The sequence below is a fragment of the Sinohyriopsis cumingii genome, chromosome 15 (assembly GCF_028554795.1).
Source record: "Sinohyriopsis cumingii isolate HCF-2022 chromosome 15, ASM2855479v2, whole genome shotgun sequence".
In the NCBI taxonomy this organism is placed as follows: domain Eukaryota; kingdom Metazoa; phylum Mollusca; class Bivalvia; order Unionida; family Unionidae; genus Sinohyriopsis; species Sinohyriopsis cumingii.
The window spans coordinates 65,463,117-65,478,426 of NC_142975.1; the positions used below are offsets into that span (position 1 = coordinate 65,463,117).

The 15,310-nt window shown below is 35.8% G+C and overlaps 1 protein-coding gene across 1 annotated transcript in view; it reads right to left on the reverse strand.

Moving 5' to 3' along the window:
- Window positions 1-13,482, reverse strand: part of LOC149781964 (carbonic anhydrase-like) — a 79,083-nt gene extending 65,601 nt beyond the window's left edge. Inside the window, exon 1 of the mRNA XM_089936152.1 lies at window positions 13,001-13,482. Within this exon, the coding sequence (XP_089792278.1) occupies window positions 13,001-13,085 (85 nt within the window). The 5' untranslated portion in view covers window positions 13,086-13,482. The remainder of the gene's footprint in view (window positions 1-13,000) is intronic.
- Window positions 13,483-15,310: the final 1,828 nt, after the last annotated feature.

Consider the following 15,310-nt stretch of genomic DNA (forward strand, 5'->3'; position numbering starts at 1 on the left):
TGTCGCATAGATTGACTGCACACAAGCGCTAGCGAATCTATATAGACCAACTGACGTCACAGACTAATCTCTTCGGATTGGATGCGGGCTGACTGAATTTTGTAACGCGTGTTTGGATTGGTGAATGAACTCAATCCGTTTCAATCCTACCTCTACCTATAAATAAGCGCAGTTCAGTGCATTGATTCACTTGTTCTCGTCGCTTCAAGATGTGGACCGATGTGCAATCTTCTACGCTTGTGTCTTCCATGATGTTTAGGACGGACATGCTCATGTATGTCAGGTCCAAGTGGACTGTTGTTGATAGGACAGATACTAGTCAATGGATGAGGAGAGTTTACATAGAAAGACAAGAATGTCTCAAGAGGGTACTTGTGTATGGACCGGCAGTTAGAAGGAGTTTAAGAAGAAGAAGAAGAAGATGTGACAGATGCCATCTATGTTAATATTAATATTGACATAAACCCAAAGGCCCTTTTCAGGGCCAGCCATATTTCTCGAAAAGAGATAGCCTTTCAATTGCCTACCCTTTTTTAAATTTAAATTTAAATTTAAAAAAATTTTTTTTTAAAACATCCCATATTCAATTCCCCTTGTCCCTAGACAAACCCAAACTCTATTCCCATGTTAATTTCCCTTGTCCCTAGACAGACCCAAACTCTATGTTAAATTCCCATTGTCCCTAGAGTGACCCACGATTTTTCTCCATGTTAAATTTCCCTAGAGTGACCCAGGGGTGTTTTTAATGCTAAGTCCCATTGTCCCTAGGGTGACCCCATTTACTACTCATGAAAAACTAAATATAACATAGAGGACACTGGCGTCCTCTAAAAATTTCTGTGCAAGACTATACAAGACATCTATACTGTTAAAATCTGTAGTCGGTTGTTTTGAGCTGTTAATCTTTCTACGCCTATATATACTAATTGCTTCGACACTAACTGGTTGCCCAGGTCACGAAGTATACCGTACTGTATTATCTGCTCTCCCCTTTGAGTGTTTACATTAAGAATTTAGTTTAATTGAAATAATAGTTTTCTGCTGTTGGAGGTTAATGATTTTATTGTTGTTCATTTTGACCTTCAATACTAGTGTACCGCAATTGAGAACACGGACTTCATTGTTGACTATGTTTACGCGCAATAACCGGTGCACCTCATTCACTACGCCTGCAAAGTTCGGAGATCATGACCTAGAATGTATAAAAATGAAATGAGACCCGCTAGTAGTACTTTCAGCTCATTCATGGAGAGAGAGAGAGAGAGAGAGAGAGAGAGAGAGAGAGAGAGAGAGAATGCGACATTAGTTTAAACGCATTTGGGACTACAGACGTCTACAATTTTTGTTTATATAAACATTATTATTAGAATTCAAAACCACAATCTGATTTTTGTTTCTTCATGAAACAATTTGCATGCCAAATGTATTCCCGCAATCTTCCACACAGTGCATCAAAAAAACACATTACAGGCGACTGGCATAAAGATCTTCGAAGCGGGCGCAAAAAAATGAATATAATTTTTGGCACATTCCTGCAGTAGTTCCTAAAACATTTGTGACGTGTTATACATGTCAACGGTAACTGCGGGGGAGGAGGCAGGTTCGGTTCAGATAATGTATGGGGTTGAGCTCTCGGCTAACAGATCTGAGTTTTTCATTTAAAAGTCGCTGAAAGCCGTGGGATCAGTCATTTCAAAACTTCTCTGGTGTTAATGTTTCACTCTTTGTTGAAACAGGGTCGTTGCAGTTTTTAGAGACAAGAGGATGTGTGTCCCGAAGACAGAGAAATGTGTAACGGCTATTTACATAGGACATTTACTCTAAGAGCTTATTTAGCAGAGTGCCGCAAGCATTTCTCTCTGTCATAAGCACATTTGTATATATGTACTACTACTACTACTGCTACTAACTATAATAATAATAATAATAATAATAATAATAATAATAATAATAATAATAATAAAATTTCTTTTTTTATACATATATATTACTTTCTTAAAATTTGGAATGAAAAAACCCCAAAAGCAAACAAAAACAAAAGATTATGGCAGACGGTTGATTAGTGAAAGCCAAGTGTAAAGATGATCATTATGGACAAACATAGAAATGATCTCTGGTGGGTCGGCGTGCAGGTGATTAATGGGAGACAACTGTACATGTGATGACTATGGACAGACAAATAAATGCTTAGTAATGGACCAGCAGACAACTGATTACTATCGGGCAAGTGTATAGGTTGGTAACAGAGAAATGATTGTGAATGAACTGACGAACAAAAGATAACGAGAGAGAGAGAGAGAGAGAGAGAGAGAGAGAGAGAGAGAGAGAGTTTATGGTCGGTGGTACTGTTTCTAAAGCAGAATAATGACTTAGATCAACTTTAAATATATTAAAATATTTTAATTACCTATTACTGGTTCATCATTTCACTTAGTTTCTATTCACATTAATTTCCATTCGCCGGTACCTTTGGCTAACTTTCGTGTGAATGACGTAGCTAAACATGTGTTTATAGTGCTCTACTTTTATCATTAAAGCCATCTTTCATGTTTAAATTATAAGTGTGTATTATATTGATTTAATCAATATGAGGAAAAATAGAAACTAAAAAACAGGAAACAATTAACGTATCAATATGCAAAGGTGATTGTGAATAGCCACAAAGGCATAGAACTACATTTTGTAGCTGACGCGCTCTGGGATGTGAGGAGTTCATTCACTCGGTCAATACACAACTGTCTGTAGTCAATCTTGTCTCCGTTTAAAGGACAAATATATGTATTTGTATGTGATGTACATAAAATATATGTGCAGTATGTACGCGGTATCACTGATATACCACTCGGTGTATAAATTTTTCATTAACAGGAAACTCGGCAAGCCTCGTGTCATTTTAATGAAAAAATTACACATCTCGTGGTATATCATTGATACAGCGTATATATATAATATCATGACATATTTTACCTTGTAAAAATTCTTCGTTCAATACATCTGATAATGTATAATTAAACAACTTTATGATCGTTGTGATATAGTTTCGTAGCGTTGCCAGAAAAGCTTATAACACTTTTAACACAGATCCGTACAACGAATCATAGGTTTCCAATTAAATCTGGAATGTGGCCGAATAATATATATATATAAACGTGAATTATGTTCCCAAGAATAAATAGGTAAATACTTTCCGAATCCTTTTCCAACATGAAAAATTTAGTGAATTGCTAAAAAAACACAAATGTAAACATACAGGTAAGATTAAGTAAATTTAGAGAACTGACAATAAAAACTATTCTCTTTCCATATAAACTCAAAATAGCTGTATATAACCGTTTCCTTCCGCTTTGTCATGTATGTCCAAATTATGTTTATTGTTAGACCTGAGATGGCCATCAAGTTAATGTAGTTCTGTTTTGTTACAAGAGTTGCATAGTGTCTGTTTCGAAACTGTTTATTTAAGGATTTGTCCATCTATTAGTGTATTTTGTCTGCCAGTTTAAACATCCGTCTGTTTGTCTTGTCAGAAAAGTTCACTGTTGATGTCATCTTCAAACATATTTGTTGAAACAGAATATATTTAAAAATGTAACGCAACATGAAATTGTTTTTATACTTGTGCCTCCCGATTTATACTTTAAAATATTATTGTTTTAACTTGCGTTCAGATGAATCAAATTTACACAGGAAGCTATCTTCATCGTTCTGGATGCCTACATACATGCACTGTATGTGTGTATATATATATATATATATATATATATATATATATATATATATATATATATATATATATATATATATATATATATATATATATATATATATATTTATTTATTTATTTATTTGGAAATAACTACAAATGCATGTCATGCGAAAAATATTCCTTCAAGCACATTTCTTTGTGATGTGATGTGATGTGATTTTAATTTTTAACGTAGCTTTAACAATTTTTCAGTCATATCGCTACAATGTCTGCAGTGTGGCAGGTTATAGTGATGTCTAGCACTGGGGCATCATGCCGCAAACATGTAGCATGATGTCCCACCCAGTCACATTATCCTGACATCAGGCCGACCAGTCCTAACACTAACCTCTTAATGCTGAACGCCAAGCGAGGCAGCTGTTAGTACCATTTTTGTAAGTCTTTGGTATGACTCGGCCGGGGATCGAACCCACGACCTCCCGCATCCGAGGCGGACGCTCTAACCACTAGGCCACCGGAGCGGTTCACATTTCTTTAATGTTGTCTTGATCGTTTTCCATTTGGTCTAACATCCAGGCGCATCAAAATATGTAATATAAGCTAGTCACGTTCGCAATTTAAAAACTTCGGCGAAGGCGAGATGACTCCAACTTACACAGGGATATTAATATCATTTTTTCGCAAACAGCACATTTCGCAAGTGAGGCTATGTGTAGGGTGTTCCACAGTGAGTGTGTGTATCGCGTGTGTTTTGTTTGTTATGGGATGTATTATCGACAAAAACAAGTGATAGTGCATTTGACTTGTAATACGATCAGATTTACCTCGTTTAATTTACTTCCATGACATATGTATCCATTCCAACCACCTTGCGCTACTAAGAAACCATACATACATACATACATACATACATACATACATACGTGTTAGTGTGTGTATGTATGTGTGTGTGTGTGTGTGTGTGAGAGAGAGAGAGAGAGAGAGAGAGAGAGTGTGTGTGTGTGTGTGTGTGTGATGTTTATTTAATGCTTGATGGTCTAATCTATTCGAAATAGCGGAGATGCAAATCCCTTGTAATTTGCGAATGAATCAATAAAATAAAATGAAAGCAGTACATTTTAGTAACTTTTTTTTAGTACTAAAGTATGCCAAGCCTAAACTCTTAGGACCGTAATTTACCTAAGAACATTCAGAATCTAGCACACCGTGTTGACCTGGTTCGCACGCTTATCAAGGGACATTCAGAATCTAGCACACCGTGTTAAATGAAATAAATATATGCTCTTAGGGATCTATCTTATCAAGGTACGTTTGGAATTTAAATGTTAAACGCAATAATTCTAATGAGATGCATGAATTTAGTTTTAAACCATCCTGTTTGCAGAAGCGGAAGTGCAAGCATAAAATATGCAACAACTGGAGTTGAAAGGTTGCAGACAATATTGTTCTAGAAGACAGTAGGAAAATCTCAACTGAAGAGACATTCAGTATATTATAAAACGATTTATAAATTCATAGATAAAAGAAAGAAACACACTCATTATTGTATTAAATCTGATAGAGGAACGTTTTATCAGATTGATTCTGGTTGAACTTGAAAAGCAAAAAGGAACGAAAAAGGAAATAGAACTAACACAACCAACATCCATATACATGATGAAGTAAATAATTGGCATTTGATTGAATCATTTCACATATAATCATTTAGCAGAGGCTACATCATTAACAAACTTGAGACCTGGCCTAAGTCATTACAAAACTTGAGACTTGGCCTAAGTCTTTACAAAACTTGAGACCTGGTCTAAGTCATTACAAAATTTGAGACCTGGCCTAAGTCATTACTAAACTTGAGACCTGGCCTAAGTCATTACAAAATTGAGACCTGGACTAAGTCATTACAAAATTTGAGACCTGGTCTAAATCATTAAAAACTTGAGACCTGGCCTAGGTCATTACAAACTTGAGACCTGGACTAAGTCATTACAAAACTTGAGATCTGGCCGCAAATCATTACAAAATCAAGATACGAAAGGTTCAACCATAAAACAAGAAAGTCTTCTAAACGCATAAGGTCACGTACACTGTAACTGCCAAGCTAATGAATTTTGTCGCTAGAATCGGTGTATCACAGAGGGACAATAATACAGAGTGAAATGAGCAAGGACGGAGCCTGTGTACATCATAGCCCTAGAGCCTACTACTACTACTACTACTACTACTACTAATGTTATTATTATTATTATTATTATTATTATTATTATCATTATTATTATCATTATTTAGTAGTAGTAGTAGTAGTAGTAGTAGTAACAGTATCAAAGTAAAGGAGTCACAGGGGACAGTAATACATGGGGTGAACAAAAATGACGGATCTTTTGTAATCCAAAATCTAGATACTACAGCATATAAAAATTATGTCAGAGTCAACGTATGTCGGAGGGATAATTGCATGCGAGTCGAGGTACCCCAAAAGGACAATAATATACGGAGTGCTCGGCACAAATGGAGAGCCTACAGCATTTGATAATAATAAGTCAATCATACTTTAAACCAATGGTACGCAGTATCATGTTAGCCTATTTCTACGCAGCATGATGTCTGCATATTTCTAATCAGCATGATGTCTGCATATTGGTATGCAGTATAATATCATCATATTTATATGCAGTTAGATGTCAGCATTATGCTATGCGGCCTGATGTCAGCATATGTCTAAGCAGCATAATGTCCGCATATTGCTATGTAGTATGATATCAGCATATTTCTAAGCAACATGATATCAGCATATTTCTAAGCAACATGATGTCAGCATATTGCTAAGCAGCATGATGTCAGCATATTTCTAAGCAACATGATGTCAGCATATTGCTAAGCAGCATGAAGTCAGCATATTTCTAAGCAACATGATGTCAGCATATGGTAAGCAGCATGATATCAGCATATTTCTAAGCAACATGATGTCAGCATATGGTAAGCAGCATGATGTCAGCATATTTCTAAGCAACATGATGTCAGCATATTGCTAAGCAGCATGATGTCATCATATTTCTAAGCAACATGATGTCAGCATATTGATATGCAGTATGATGTCAGTGTAATGCTGTGCGGCAAGATGTCAGCATATTTCTATGCAGCATGATGTCAGCATATTGTTTTGCACAATGATGCTAGTATATCGATATGCGACTTGATATCAGCATATTTCTATGCAGTATTATGTCAGCATATTTCGATACAGAATGATGTCAGCATATCGTTATAAAGAATGATGTTAGTATACTAATAAGCAGCATGATGTCAACATATTTATATGCAGCGTGATGTCAGCATATCATATAAACTGTCATAAAGTGAAAATAACACCACGATTTACCAAGCAATATTAGATATAAATTTCATTGTTAGCTACATCATGATGCTTAAAGCACTATTTAATTACAAGATATATGCACATCAAAAAAAAATATATATAGAGAGAGAGAAGACTCTATCATACTAGTATCTATATCAGACATAACTGCAAACTATTTGATCCCAAGGTCCCAAACGGTTTTAATCCTGGTGGATATATATATGTATATTCAGTTGGTCAGCATGAAACGTAACCATTATGATTGACATATGGGCTAGGCTCGCAATAACTTGGCAGCATTGTGAAGGTTAACTTCTCATGTTTGGAAGCATAACTGAATTTTAAGTAGTGTCCCTTCGATAACGAGGAGACAGTTACGTTATTGGTATGGCCATGTAACGAAAAAAAAAAAAAACAAAGCTAAGAGAAGCCAGAGCCAACATTTCGGGAACTCTTGGGCCATTTGAAAAAGGTGTCATACAATTATACTTTTCAGAATAGTTTTTTTGTAAATGCGATCTAGATGTAATTATTCCAATTTCGATGAGAGTGTTAAAATTTTGTGCGGTTAGAGAAAGATAATCCTGATTGCCTTTGCCTATGCTAAACGAGAGAGAGAGAGAGAGAGAGAGAGAGAGAGAGAGAGAGAGAGAGAGAGAAAGGGTGGGTTCATACGAAATTCAAGGTTTTAAGTAATCTCTCGTGAAATTAGCCAGACTAAGTTTCTGAGGGAAGCCGGAATTTAGCTCTGGGAAATAACAAGTACGTCTCGTTAAACTGTCCAAGGGACGCGTGTTGGGAAGTGTGGGGATAGGACAAGAGAGAGAGTTAGCTGCATAGTATCAACTAGTCTCAATAAAGTACAAGGGGAAAATAGTTCCATACTTGTACAGCACAGTGGAAAACAGCAGTCAACAACCAAGTTACGGTTGATGACCCGAGGAGGCTGGAAGGAAAGAGAGGTCGAAGGAAACAAAATACGACAACTCTGACCTAACAACAACAGTGATTTGGAAAAGACCGGGAAGTAACCAGGTTATGCTGACATACCGTTTGACTTCGACCAGTTACTTGAATCTATGATGAAATTTGGGAGGATGGGCTTATGTTGTTCTGTTGTATCTTCCTGCTCAGATATATGTTATTAAATCAATTACTTTCATATTATATTTTTTTGTTAACTCGATCCTGGCATTAAAATCGTTATCCGATCATCTCATAGATAACAATAGCTAAAGCACCATAAAAGGTGGGGATCATACATCTCCTACCACTTCTGTTATATATAACAGATCCCAAGTTTTGTCAAAACATTTTTGTTATTGCCCCCAAGTTTTCTTATAAAGATGTATTTGTGATTGCTCCCAAGCTGTATCGAACGTGATCTTGGGACTAATTCCATGTTTTCCAGCAACTAGATTTTTGGTATCGATCCAAGTTTGGTTTTACATACTTAGGATTGATCCCAAGTTTTTATAATAAGAGATTTTTCCAATCAAACACAAGTTTATTGGAGAGTCTCATTAAATTGTTTCCAATATTCTCCGTAAGGAAGTATCTAAATATTTTTAAAATTATTTTCTCTAGTCATTACCATTAAGTAAAATATATTCACTAGGTTTTACTGCTACGCTAAATTAAAGGCTCGTCTTACAGAACCGTAATATGACACTATTATTGATTTTGAAAGTGAAAACAATACTTTAGTAATTCATAAAGACAGAACATTTAGACATCCTATTAGAAACTTTAAAAAGCGCATAAATTGGTTACATCACAAGTCGAAATAGTGTTGTTTTGGGTTTATCGTCATTTCTCAGAGCGTGCTAGGCTATACAGGATGGCCAGTATAGTATGGGGTGGATGAACCCTGAGAAACCCCGGTAAGAACCGCGTACCTACGGGAAGCTGTTGGCAAGTCTTCTGATATACACACATTGGCTGAGTCCGCGTCTCGAACCCACGCTGACAGAGGCGTGATGGAAGTGATTGGTTAAGGCGAACGCTATAGACCACTCGGTAACCCGGGGCCGAAAATGTATACGCATGCATATGTTTCTCATGTTTAAGAGTTAAGTAACATACGGATGTTAAATTGTATTGTGGCATTCTTTTAGGTCTTTGGTTTGGGGTCCTTTGTGTATTTAGATACATTAGCAAGATATGAAAGTTTGCATATTTGTGTAGATCATGAAACAAAGATAACATAGTCGTCAGAAAGTTGAGTACAACATTATTCAAAGACACTTTATTCTTATAAAAATTTGAATTTTGTCAACCTCAAAGGAGTTGAATAACCAGAGATATGTTTTGTCATCGACATATTTTCAATCTTCGAAATAGAAGAAACATCATATTGACATAAAATGAATGAAAAGGGTTTTGTTTGCTATGGATCATAAAGGAATTTGTCTATGTCAATATTTAATACTATCAAGCAAGATGTGTTTGTGTGTGTTTTGGATTTTTAACGTAGCTTTAATAAGTTTTCAGTCATATCGCTACGATGTCTGCATTGTGACAGTTTATAGTGATGTCTAGCACTGGGGAATCACGCCGCAGACGTATAGCATTATGTCCCACCCAGTCACATTATCCTGACACCAGTCTTAACACTAATCTCTTAATGCTAAGCACCTAACGAGACAGCTGACTGAACCATTTTTATAAGTCTTTGGTATGACTCGGCCGGGGTTTGAACCCACGATCTCCCTCATCCAAGGCGAACATTCTAACCACTGGGCCACCGGAGAGGTCTGTTATCGAGATGAAGTTTAATAATTAAACATTATCACCATTTCATTTAAGTGTTTTTACTTCATTCTTTTTTTTTTTTTGGGGGGGGGAGGTATTTGTTTGTAATTCGTGTTGTTTTTGTTGTTGTTGTTAGTTTGTTTTTCTTTGTTGCATGATAATACAGGTATTTGTATAGTTAATTTTATATTTCGCCTGTTTTCTGGAAGCCTATATGCTTGAATCGGCGGTATCGGGAAATTCAGACCGTCTACAATCATAGTTAAATTACGATCTAAATCATGATATCTGTTCAAAATGGAATAAATGGTTCAAAGGTGCTATATGTTCACGGTCAAATCTTATTTCTATAGACTGAAATAAATCTTGAGTTTCCCCAGAACATTATGTTATTAGCCAGTTGTACATTCAACTGTAAAAGTTAAAGAGATCATACGATGGTGAACACATATTATTATTCCTGCTGGAGGCGAACGAGAAGCTTCCTTCAAATCATTACACACGACGCACACAGTGCAGTCCTTAGTTTTCGAGTAGACCGTACGCTAAAAATACTCTACTGAACGGTCAAAGGGATATGCCGTCTTTTGGCGATTTATACCACTTTGATGTTATCAGTTGGAAAAGAAGTACTTATGTTTTATATTCCTGAAAAGCAATCCACTCACTGCGTATCTTTGATCCTCTTCTTCTGACACAAATTCCTAATCTTTATATATATATATATATATATATATATATATATATATATATATATATATATATATATATATATATATATGTCTTCAATATAGAATTAAAGTTAGAATTTGGTCTCCACGACGGAAGGTGGAACATGATATGTGTACTAATACCAGTTACAATAACCTCTGCGTCATTAGCATTTTTATTAGCATAGTGAAATGTCATGTTGCACTGATAAAATCACTGATGTTAAGATGGATATAAGTAGGCAACTTTGCTTTCTCTAAACAAGGACTTCCAGACCAATCTACGCATCAGAAAGTGTCTAAAACAGCCACTACACATAATCAAAGATTAACGTCATTGTTCCAAATTATACTCACTGTAGGGGAATATTTGAATTCGTACAGGATCGCCAATGACTTTGAACAATATCAGAGTATTTTCTTTCCCAAGTTTTCTTTTGTTTGAAACTAATATCAGTAACTTGCACGAGAAGTGCAGCAAAATTTAGTACACATTAAACGTTCATATTTACCCCCCCCCCCCACTTCAATCCTCTTTTAGGTCAAGGGTTGTGCAATTAATATGACAGCATGTTTTCATCGCCTTGCGCTAAATTACAAGTGAAAAATCCTATTACGACGTGTAATGTGGCGGATGCTTCACGCCATCACGCTATTTACTTGGTTAAACATGAGCTATCATGTCCCTAAGAAGGATATTTTCCTATACAAACAATATCTCCCGTAAACAGTCTGAAGAGAAATCAGTACATTTTAACAACAATGCCGTCAGCATGAGGCAATGGCATCTAAAAGACACGGATAAAAAAAGTGTTTTTGACGTCATTTTAACGAATTAATACGTAAACACAATTGAAACATGACCAGGGAGTTGTTTTTGTTTCGTGTAAACTCTTTAGCTCAACCGCTATAATCAGTCCTCGTCACAGAATTTATTAAAAGAATATATATTTTTAAAAATACTCGTCATATATATGTATTTTCGATACGCGAATGCTTTCTGTTTTCATTGCTGTGTTCAGTCCACTAAAGTATTCGCTCTCATTTTTTGTGTGTACAGCAAGCGTCGTTCTGGCCCTTTTCACGCATAGTTCGAATCATTTTATTGCATAACGACACCGAGTATTTGGGCCTTGTATCGGCAGTAAAGTTGCTTGTTTGTTTTTACTTAACAAATTAGTTTTTTTTTTTAAGGAGCGTATCATTTGGCAGTCTTTAAACCATCACAATTTATTTTGAATTTTTTTGTCAAATTGCAATATATGGAAGGAATAATTGTGTTCGAAAGACGTTAAATATTCCTGCGTGTCTTTCTTTCTCTCCATCTATCTCAATACGCTGCCGTACCCCTAACGTGGATTTGTAACGGCTTGCGTATTGGTAGTAAAAGTAAACAAAATAGATGGATAAAAAAAAGTAAAACAAGATGAAGGGTTAATACAAATACTATCTGGATCAAATAAAAGCGTTTAAAATTCACGGTGTGTTCAAATATGTGTTGTATAGTTGCTTTTTTAATAGCTTACATTGAACGCTGTTTACCATGTCAAATGCTGTTTAGATTTTGATGTGTTAAATTAAATATTCAGGTGTTTAATTTATTATTGCTACATTTGAAGCGCGGGAGTTTATTTATCGTCTTTCTTATTCTGGCATATGAATCGCGATTAGGATTCAAATTAAAATGGTACTAAACTGGACTTATATATACTACTGGCGAGCTTTTTCACATGTCCATGTTGGCCGAGACTAAAATACAAGCGGACAGTAGTGAGATGTCGATTATCTGTAGGCATGCGTCCTAGACCACTCAGCCACCCAGGCCCCTGTGTGTGTGTGTGTGTGTGTAAGTGTGTGTGTGTGTGTGTGTGTGTGAGAGAGAGAGAGTATGTGCTTAGTTATATATTTTCATGAAATATACGTCGTACTTCATAGATGTTGATAAGAGCATTCATGTAGTCAGCAATGTAGTCACGTTATATGATTAAATATCGCTTATCTCGACAGACGATATACATGCAGTTATGACGATATATCAGGCAGTGTCCCCTTAGCCAGGTGTATTCCTTGATATTTTTCTTATACTGACTTTATGCTTTCTGTCACCTTGTTTATAAGAAACAAATAGCTCGAAAATGCCGTAAGATGTGTGTTGTACACAATATATTCTTAATAATAATAATAATAATAATAATAATAATAAGATGATGATGATGATGATAAAGAAGAAGGAGAGATGAGGAGGAGGAAAGAGAGATGAAAGTAAGCATATATGGCGATGATTGAATAGTAATAATAATAATAATAATAAGAAGAAGAAGAAGAAGAAGTTGAAGAGCAATCGTGAAGGAAAGAGAGATGAATGTAAGCACATATGGCAATGATTGGATAATAATAATAATAATAATAATGGCAATACATTCAGATATAAATGTACACACAGGTGCACTTGATGAAACAGTGATAACTGTATTAACTTACCGGCACTTCCGTACGTGTGATCCAGACAGACAAACAATACGATTGTAATCAAATGAAACATCTTTATGCAGAATGCAGTTTCCATATTAAAATTTTTTTTCTGGTAGTTTGTATTGGACTTCCTTGTTCAAGCCGTGCCGAAGGTATTCTGTATATAAAGCAATATGTAATGTCCTCTGTGTTTGAAGTGGCTGATATAGTACAGTGCTTTATCATAAAACAACGCGCGTAATCAAGTCCTCGTCGCTGAGCATCCAAGTCCGGTATTTCTGTTAGTTTCAAATGAGTCTTTTCCTACTGGTGATAGTCACCTAATAATAAGTAATTGTTTTAACTACGTAGGTTTCAGCTGAACCGGGAAGGGACATACATAGTTATGTTACGATATCAATTGTCTATGTTCAGCACTAAAGTCAGTTTTCAAAGAGAAGACATGTCTCTCTGCGGTGGTATTATATAGGCATAGCTCCTGACGCGTGTGTGATATCAGTTTCGCGTGTCAACGGTACTGATGACTTTCAAAACAGTTCTCGTCTTCTCGAGCGTAACCTTTACATTACTTTGGGTTGATCGTTAAAAGTCCCAACAAGTGTAAGCTTTCGCAATTTAAAAGCATTGACGCATTTGCTTAAACACTCGATGTTATTGAGGGAAGTCTTTTTGTAAGAATCTCCGTTCTTTTTTCCGTGTTGTCACGACCTAATGCTAAATCTGTTTCATGAAAACACTGTTGATGGAAAGTTATGACCTGAAGCATACAATTTCAAATTTAATTTCTCTCTTGACTTGGATTTAAAACTGAAAAAACTGTTGATTGCATAGTCTACGAATGTTGACGCAGAGTGGGAATAGCACTGCCTTTAGACATTATTGACAATCTGTAGAAAATGCAAGAAGATTTTGATCTTTGCGTTTTGCCTTTTCATATTTATAGAGGTGTATTTCGGACAAAATGTTCTCTTTCCTTGACTGAAAATGGATGGATATACACAGCTATTGTACAAAACATTACTTGTTACTCTCGTGGTGGTAATGGCAAAGACCTCCGGGAAAATACTTGCAGGAGGCATTAATTGACATCAAGTTGGTTACTTATACCTTATTCATTATTCCCGATTGATTTTGGGAAAAGTAACCAGTTTTCGGTTAAAAAAGGAATAAGTAACCACTTTCCAGTTCAATAAGGACAAATAATTCAAATATTTTCGATGAATGTTTTATTAATTTTGCATACTGATTGAACAGTTCCCTAACGAGAAACTTTCAAACAAGGGTTGAAATCAAAGTGGGTTCACGCGTCGCAAAGGTTTGCTACAATGAGTCCGAATGAATTAACGGTTTAATAGTACCCGTAAATACCCTCTTATTTCTCCGATTGATCTAAACGAACTCGTCAATACATTTCTCGAGAGTCAAATATATATACGAACTGTTAAAGAACTATTCATGTCGAAATCATTTTAGGGTGGACTTTAGGCTCCACACATAGACTGAAAAGGTAATCGATCTCCATGTGGGCTTTGTTACACCTACCATATACTGAGCTCCCCGTTTCTCGAAATCAGTTTGACGAATTTTCTTGAAACGTTTCTAACTCTTCGAACTGATTTATAACTAAGATGCACTGAAATCAAAATCCTCTAAGTAGGGGTTCAGTTAGAGCAAAAATTATTGATATAATCTATTAATAGTTTACCTGCATTTCATACACTGTACCCTAAAGTTGCCCCTTATTTCCTCGAATCCTCTCAACGAAAGCCGCCAGGATTTCTTTCGTGACTTGAAAATTTCCCAAGAGATAAAATTTTCGCAAAAGGTTCGTGTCGAACTTCTTATAAGAGGGGATGTTTGGGTCTATATGCATACATAAGGCTGAATCCCCTTTAGGCCTGTGTTATACACCCATAATATGTAGCCCCCAATTTCTCAAAATTGGCTCACTGAATAGTTTTATTAATTTTTCCTATTGTTGGAACAGTTCCCTAACTAGGAACTTTCAAACAGGGATTGAAATAAAATTCTCCAAGCAGGGGTTCACGCATAAAGGTTTGGCTACAATCTGTCCAGAGATTGTACCATTATAATACCGACGGTATAAATAAAAACCCACCTATTTCTCCAAATGGTCTTGACGAACTTCGTCAATAATTCCTTCTGGACTCAAATATCAAATTTCGTTAAATGAAGTATCGTTATTTCTTTTAAAAACCTAATAGTTTCAAATCACAATACAGAATCAAGAGACATAATCTAATTTCACACTTGGGCCGTTTTTGTGTTTGACATTTGCATGCCTCATTCTAAAAAGAA